Source organism: Seriola aureovittata, chromosome 4 (genome assembly GCF_021018895.1).
Source record: "Seriola aureovittata isolate HTS-2021-v1 ecotype China chromosome 4, ASM2101889v1, whole genome shotgun sequence".
In the NCBI taxonomy this organism is placed as follows: Eukaryota; Metazoa; Chordata; class Actinopteri; order Carangiformes; family Carangidae; genus Seriola; species Seriola aureovittata.
In genome coordinates, this window is record NC_079367.1 from 1,800,621 (window position 1) to 1,809,204 (window position 8,584).

The 8,584-nt window shown below is 40.5% G+C and overlaps 1 protein-coding gene across 1 annotated transcript in view; it reads left to right on the top strand.

Annotated features, from left to right (window-relative positions):
* mtnr1ba (melatonin receptor type 1Ba) overlaps positions 1-535 on the top strand; it is a 22,366-nt gene extending 21,831 nt beyond the window's left edge. Inside the window, exon 3 of the mRNA XM_056373286.1 lies at positions 1-535. This exon is cut by the window's left edge and continues 243 nt beyond it. Coding sequence (XP_056229261.1) covers positions 1-507 — 507 coding nt within the window. The 3' untranslated portion in view covers positions 508-535.
* The last annotated feature ends 8,049 nt before the right edge of the window (positions 536-8,584 follow it).

Sequence of the window (8,584 nt, forward strand, 5' to 3'; positions counted from 1 at the left end):
GTCAGCACGTCCTACACCATCACCGTGGTGGTCATCCACTTCTTCGTGCCCATCGCCGTGGTTACCTTCTGCTACCTGCGCATCTGGATCCTGGTCATCCAGGTGAGGCGGAAGGTGAAGTCGGAGGTCCGCCCCCGCATCAAGCCCAGCGACCTGAGGAACTTCATCACCATGTTCGTGGTGTTCGTGCTGTTTGCTATTTGCTGGGCGCCGCTCAACTTCATCGGGCTGGCTGTCGCCATCAACCCGGAGGCCGTGGCGCCTCGCATCCCGGAGTGGCTGTTCGTGGTCAGCTACTTCATGGCGTACTTCAACAGTTGCCTTAACGCCATCATCTACGGCCTGCTGAACCAGAACTTCCGCAGGGAGTACAAGCGGATCGTCATGTCCGTGTGGATGCCCCACCTTTTCTTCCAGGAGACGTCGCGGGGGGGCACCGAGGGCATGAAGAGTAAACCCTCCCCAGGACTCAACAACAACGAGCAAGTGAAAGGAGAAACTCTGTGACTCCTCCTCCTCCTCCTCCTCCTCCTCCTCCTCCTCCTCCTCCTCCTCCTCCGTGTTTATGCAGTGCCATCCATCAGACTGAACTATGAACAGCTGTACCATCGTCTCTACAGAGTGCCATTCATGAAACCTGAGGCTCAGCAGGTTTGATCTGATCGTTATTTTTAAATTGATTTTCACCTGAACTGTGCTCTGCAAGGTGACGTCACTGCGACTGGATCATATCTGGAGATTTTTTGATGTGACATCTTACGATGTTGATGATCGGAGCATGTCCAGTCCAGATTTCATCATATATGGGTTCATATTTTCAAATGACATCCCCGGATTCTGGAGTATTTTGCGCTGAGAGTAAAACTGTGACAATAAAATCTACTGAGCACATTAACAGAGGCGCTCAGTCCAGAATCCACTGTTTACATAAGATCCTGCATCATGTGATTGATATCCAGCGTCACTGTCAGGAGTAGTGAGACCTCCATGTAGCAAGAGTGAAGGTGGAGCGTGTACGACTGCAGCCCAGACTTTGGTGCCAGTATTATTAAAAATACCATTTAAATACTGATTCAATAATGTTCCAGGAACCGAGGAACCCTGTAGAACCCTAACCCTAACCCCTCTTTGTTTTCAACAGCAGAGATTTAAATTAATCTGACAGGTTAAAAAAAACACAGTTCTACACATAACAGACCAAAAACACTGTCGTGTTGTTCTTAGTAATTTCCTGTTGTGTGTAGAGGCAGCGAGAGAGAGAGCAATAAGAAACCTGCTTAGAGTCTCTGTGGTTTTTAGTTAAAGTTATTGTTTGGATGTTTTATACTTTTATCTTTTAAGGAAAGTAGAGAGAGAGGGAAGAGAGAGAGGGAAGAGAGAGAGTGGAGGAGAGAGAGGGAGGAGAGAGAGGGAGGAGAGAGAGGGAGGAGAGAGAGTGGAAGAGAGAGAGGGAGGAGAGAGAGTGGAAGAGAGAGAGGGAAGAGAGAGAGTGGAAGAGAGAGAGTGGAAGAGAGAGAGTGGAAGACAGAGAGTGGAAGAGAGAGAGTGGAAGAGAGAGAGGGAGGAGAGAGAGAGAAGAGAGAGAGGGAGGAGAGAGAGTGGAAGAGAGAGAGGGGAAGAGAGAGAGGGGAAGACAGAGAGTGGAAGAGAGAGGGAAGAGAGAGAGTGGAAGAGAGAGAGGGAAGAGAGAGAGGGAAGAGAGAGAGGGAAGAGAGAGAGGGAGGAGAGAGTGGAAGAGAGAGAGTGGAAGAGAGAGGAAGAGAGAGAGGGAGGAGAGAGAGGGGAAGAGAGAGAGTGGAAGACAGAGAGTGGAAGAGAGAGAGGGAGAGAGAGTGGAAGAGAGAGAGTGGAAGAAAGAGAGTGGAAGACAGAGAGTGGAAGAGAGAGAGGGAGGAGAGAGAGTGGAAGAGAGAGAGTGGAAGACAGAGAGTGGAAGAGAGAGAGTGGAAGAAGAGAGTGGAAGACAGAGAGTGGAAGAGAGAGAGGGAGGAGAGAGAGTGGAGAGAGAGAGTGGAAGAAAGAGAGTGGAAGAGAGAGAGTGGAAGAGAGAGAGGGAAGAGAGAGAGGGGAAGAGAGAGAGTGGAAGAGAGAGAGTGGAAGAGAGAGAGTGGAAGAGAGAGAGTGGAAGAGAGAGAGGGAAGAGAGAGAGGGAGGAGAGAGAGGGAAGAGAGAGTGGAAGAGAGAGAGAGTGGAAGAGAGAGAGGGAAGAGAGAGAGGGAAGAGAGAGAGTGGAAGAAGAGAGAGAGTGGAAGAGAGAGTAGGGGAAGAGAGAGAGGGAAGAGAGAGAGTGGAAGAGAGAGGGGAAGACAGAGTGGAAGAGAGAGAGAGAGAGTGGAAGAGAGAGAGGGAGAGAGAGAGTGGCAGAGAGAGAGTGGCAGAGAGAGAGGGGAAGAAGAGAGAGAGTGGAAGAGAGAGAGTGGCAGAGAGAGAGGGAAGAGAGAGAGTGGAAGAGAGAGAGTGGAAGAGAGAGAGGGAAGAGAGAGAGGGAAGAGAGAGAGTGGAAGAGAGAGAGAGAGTGGAAGAGAGAGAGTGGAAGAGAGAGAAGGGGAAGAGAGAGAGAGAGGGAAGAGAGAGAGTGGAAGAGAGAGGGAAGAGAGAGAGAGGGAAGAGAGAGAGTGGAAGAGAGAGAGGGAAGAGAGAGAGGGAAGAGAGAGAGTGGAAGAGAGAGAGAGGAAGAGAGAGAGTGGAAGAGAGAGAGTGGAAGAGAGAGAGGGGAAGAGAGAGAGGGGAAGAGAGAGAGTGGAAGAGAGAGGGAAGAGAGAGAGAGGGAAGAGAGAGAGTGGAAGAGAGAGAGGGAAGAGAGAGAGTGGAAGAGAGAGAGGGAAGAGAGAGAGAGGGAAGAGAGAGAGTGGAAGACACATGGAGGGTCAAGAATTAGCAGCAGCTATAAACTCATTGTCCAACACATTAGTGTCGTTCCCTCTTTAAAACTATGCTAAAATAAATCCCTGTGAAATTAAACAATAAACTAAACTAACCAGGAACCTGCTGCTCAGGACTCGTTGCACCCTCGGCCATCAGGACGCTCCTTGGTGGGTTTTTATTTCTGATTTTGAATTAAACCAAATGGAACGTGATGTTCAGTGCTGCAAACTCGGCCCTCATAGTTCTTGGGTCATTAGAAGGTTCTACCTCAGGAGCAGAACCCTTATTGAGGACAGGAAGTAGACTTAAGCTGTGTCCCAGTTCAGGGTCTCGTCCTTCAGAGGCTGCACTTAAATACCGTCACAGCGGAGCGACTACAGCGACTACACTGTCTTCTCTCTTCTTTTCCTGGACCGTGAAGGCTCCAACAGGGGGCTCCTTCGTGGTCCAACATATTCCAAGATTCATTGCGCTGGTAATTAAAATAACATGTCAGCAAACCACACTGACAGACAGCCTGAGGACCACTCTGTTAAACATCAGTATTGTGTTTCAGCTCAGTTCAACAGCTAATGCTTCAACTGTTAAAACCAAGACACTAGACTGTAACGTCGGGAACAGCCGCTGACGCAAAGAGGAAATCCTCTACGACGACTACGAAGGGCCGCGCCTTCGTAGACCACGTCCTCTGTAGGATGTGGCCCCTGAACTGGGACACAGCTTTAGATTCTGGTCCTGAGTTCCTGGAGGGTAGAAAACAGCGACATGTTCCTTCCTCCAACTCTTCGGTGAAGCGGGATGAAATGAAAACTGCAGCCTTTAACTTTCAGCTTTTCTTCCTGCTGTAATTTCCACCTGCTTTTTACTTTTCAAATATGTTTGTTTTTAAGTCAGAAAACCCAACCTGCTGAGCCTCAGACACGTGTCATAACTGGTGTGTGTGTCATGTTCGAACACCTCAGGGTGCCTGCCTCCTCTTCTGTTTGGGCAATATGTATTTGAAAGAGGAGGCACCAGAAGATTAGTAACTTAGGTGTATCACATACATCATGAAGTCCATGATGGTTGTCTGAAAGTCCACTCAGTGGCTTCACCTCCCCTCTGGACTTCTGTACTGTACTTAGTAATGTACTGCTGTGCTGTGTTTGGCGCACCAAATGTTTTTAAAGGTTTAAACTGTATATCAGTAATTATTATTATATCTTTGATTTTTAACAGAAAAGTTACTCGATTATTTTCTCATGTATTTTTTTTATAAGCATTGGGAAATGCACTACAGCATGACGACTCCCGAGCAGATGTCTCTCACTTTGTTACTGGTGGATGCCTCAAATTTCTAATGGACATTTTCATGGTTTGTTAAAGGTGCCTGATTTACTGTCCATCGCCTCAAAATGAAGACTTTACCAAAAAAACTACAGAAGAAGATGGTGGAGTTACATCACTCGACATCACTCAGCTGATAGGGTTAGTGTCCAGGTGTGTTCACACCGAATGGGAAGCCAGTTTTACAGGTGACAGGTGTGCAGGTGAAGCTCAGACATGAGAAGACGTCAAGATGACTGCAGTTCATGGAGGTAGAAAAATAAGAGAGAAATGGAGGAACACACACACACACACACACACATAATACTGGACCTTTGAGTGCTTACACAGTTTAAAGGTTAAAATCTGGCATCTTAAGATAAACTGCTACTTAAATTCATTTTCAGCATCTTAATTCACAGTGAACAAACTGAATGATCTCAGAACGCTGAGTTATGGCCCTCGTCCCTCTGTAGTGGAACTTTATTCAAACGACAGATGTGACAAAAGAAAGTTAAAGAACATGCAAAACTGTGACAAACCAGGAAAGAATAAATTATATAACATGGTTCAGTGGATCAGTACAGAATTATATTATATGCAGCCATGATTTGTATTTCTAAATGTTTTTTGTTTATGTATTTCTAAATTTATTCATTTATTTATTTCTGTATTTCAACATTTATTTATTTATTTCTGCATTAATTAATTCATGTATTCATTTATTTATTTCTGCATTTCAACATTTATCTACGTATTTATTTATGTGATTCTACATTTTTTTGTTTATATATTTCTACATTTATTTATTCATGTATTTCTAAATTTGTTTATTTATTTTTGTATTTCTACATTTATTCATCTATTTATGTATTTTCAGATTTATTTATTTATGCATTTCTACATTTATGTCTTTATTCATTTCTACATTTATTTATTATTTATTTAAGTCGCTAAGTTGGCAACACTGGAAAGGCAAAGCTCCTGTGTATCAGTCAAGGCAGTAGTAGGAGATCCATCTAATCGATCACACTGCTATAACCAATTAGGCTTTAGACTAATGAAGGACCACCCACCTAATTAACATACGGACACAGAAATAAATAAATGTAAGATACCAGTATGTTAAGATGCCAGATTTCAACAGGGTATGGAAATGAAGTTTTGCATATGAACACATAAAATCCTACATTATAACATTGTTTTGGCCACCTGGCTATACTGCTAGCTAACCTACAGCTAGCATCTGTGCACTCCGTGCGGTCACACATGAAATTAGCTTCTGAATTTGTTGTGAACACACCTTTAGTCATCCGACATTCAGTTTTTTAAGATCAGAATATTTAGGTATGTGAGCTGATCGTCATCACACACGAACCCTGAAGGTAAATTAAAGCACAATTATCTCTGAAGCCCGGGTGACAGTGTACTTATGCAGTTTACAGGTTTAATCTTAGTAAAGTTTTAATCTTAGTAATGATGAGAATCACCACTTTCTCTATGCATTTCATACTTCATATCACTATCAGAGAACATGACAGCAAAAGAAGCTTACTCAGTACTTGTGAATAATGCTACTACTGTTTTTATCCAGTCTATCTTAGTAACAACCAGGTGGATGAGCAGGAGCAGGCTGAGGTCCAGACCTGCCGCTCTGTTTCCACGCTGCTGAAGAATGTGCATGAGTTTTTTTGACTGATCTGTTTGAATTATCTTTCATTACCTCTTCTTTTGCTTTGGGTTGGACAATAACTGTGAAACACTGCTGCTGAAATGATGATGATGAAACAGTAATTATGATGATGATGATGAATTGCTAGGAACTGATGATGCATATTAAATTATGTCTACTATAAATGAAAAGAGAGTTGGTTTTGTTTTTAAAGGAGAACTGTCTTTCTTAAAAGACTTCTCACACTTCACACACTTCTGATTCCTACAAACATTTCAACAATAATACATTATTTAAACTGTTTTTCTGCCTTACTATACTATGATGTTTTCTGCCTTATTGTACTAATAAGTTTTTTGATGTTTTTATGACTTTCTATACTATCTTGTTTGATACCTGGCCATACTATGACGTTTTTATAGCCGTTAATGACTTAACATACCATGATGTATTTTTGACATTTTATGCCATACTATACTATGACGTTTTCTGGCATGTTTATGACTTTCTATACCATGATGTTTTTTGGCATTTTTATGCCTTTCTATCCTATCTTGTTTGATACCTGGCCATACTATGACGTTTTTATAGCCGTTAATGACTTAACATACCATGAGGTATTTTTGACATTTTTATGCCTTTCTATACTATCTTGTTTGATACCTGGCCATACTATGACGTTTTTATAGCCGTTAATGACTTAATATACGATGATGTATTTTTGACATTTTATGCCATTTTCTGACGTTTTTTGGCATTTTTATGCCTTTGTATAATATGATGTTTTTTGGAATTTTTATGCCTCATATCCTATCTTGTGTGATCCCTGGACTGTAGCCTCTACACATGGGGCGCCTGCTTAAACCACTACGCAACACGACGCCCCACCATGATGTATTTTTGACATTTTATGCCATACTATACTATGACGTTTTTTGGCATTTTTATGCCTTTCTATACTATGATGTTTTTTGGCATTTTTATGCCTCATATCCTATCTTGTTTGATACCTGGCCATACTATGACGTTTTTATAGCCGTTAATGACTTAATATACCATGATGTATTTTTGACATTTTATGCCATACTATACTATGACGTTTTTTGGCATTTTTATGCCTTTGTATAATATGATGTTTTTTGGCATTTTTATGCCTCATATCCTATCTTGTGTGATCCCTGGACTGTAGCCTCTACACATGGGGCGCCTGCTTAAACCACTACGCAACACGACGCCCCACCATGATGTATTTTTGACATTTTATGCCATACTATACTATGACGTTTTTTTGGCATGTTTATGACTTTCTATACTATGATTTTTTTTGGCATTTTTATGCCTCATATCCTATCTTGTTTGATACCTGGCCATACTATGACGTTTTTATAGCCGTTAATGACTTAATATACCATGATGTATTTTTGACATTTTATGCCATACTATACTATGACGTTTTTTGGCATGTTTATGACTTTCTATACTATGATGTTTTTTGGCATTTTTATGCCTTTCTATACTATCTTGTTTGATACCTGGCCATACTATGACGTTTTTATGCACTTTAATGACTTAATATACCATGATGTATTTTTGACATTTTATGCCATACTATACTATGACGTTTTTTGGCATGTTTATGACTTTCTATACTATGATGTTTTTTGGCATTTTTATGCCTTTCTATACTATCTTGTTTGATACCTGGCCATACTATGACGTTTTTATAGCCGTTAATGACTTAATATACCATGATGTATTTTTGACATTTTATGCCATACTATACTATGACGTTTTTTGGCATGTTTATGACTTTCTATACTATGATGTTTTTTGGCATTTTTATGCCTTTCTATACTATCTTGTTTGATACCTGGCCATACTATGACGTTTTTATAGCCGTTAATGACTTAATATACCATGATGTATTTTTGACATTTTATGCCATACTATACTATGACGTTTTTTGGCATGTTTATGACTTTCTATACTATGATGTTTTTTGGCATTTTTATGCCTTTCTATACTATCTTGTTTGATCCCTGGCCATACTATGACGTTTTTATGCACTTTAATGACTTAATATACCATGATGTTTTTGACATTTTATGCCATACTATACTATGACGTTTTTTGGCATGTTTATGACTTTCTATACTATGATGTTTTTTGGCATTTTTATGCCTTTCTATACTATCTTGTTTGATACCTGGCCATACTATGACGTTTTTATGCACTTTAATGACTTAATATACCATGATGTATTTTTGACATTTTATGCCATACTATACTATGACGTTTTTTGGCATGTTTATGACTTTCTATACTATGATGTTTTTTGGCATTTTTATGCCTTTCTATACTATCTTGTTTGATACCTGGCCATACTATGACGTTTTTATAGCCGTTAATGACTTAATATACCATGATGTATTTTTGACATTTTATGCCATACTATACTATGACGTTTTTTGGCATTTTTATGACTTTCTATACTATGATGTTTTTTGGCATTTTTATGCTTCATATACTATGTTGTTTTATACCTGGCCATACTATGACGTTTTTATGCACTTTAATGACTTAATATACCATGATGTATTTTTGACATTTTATGCCATACTATACTATGACGTTTTTTGGCATGTTTATGACTTTCTATACTATGATGTTTTTTGGCATTTTTATGCCTTTCTATACTATGTTGTTTGATACCTGGCCATACTATGACGTTTTTATGCACTT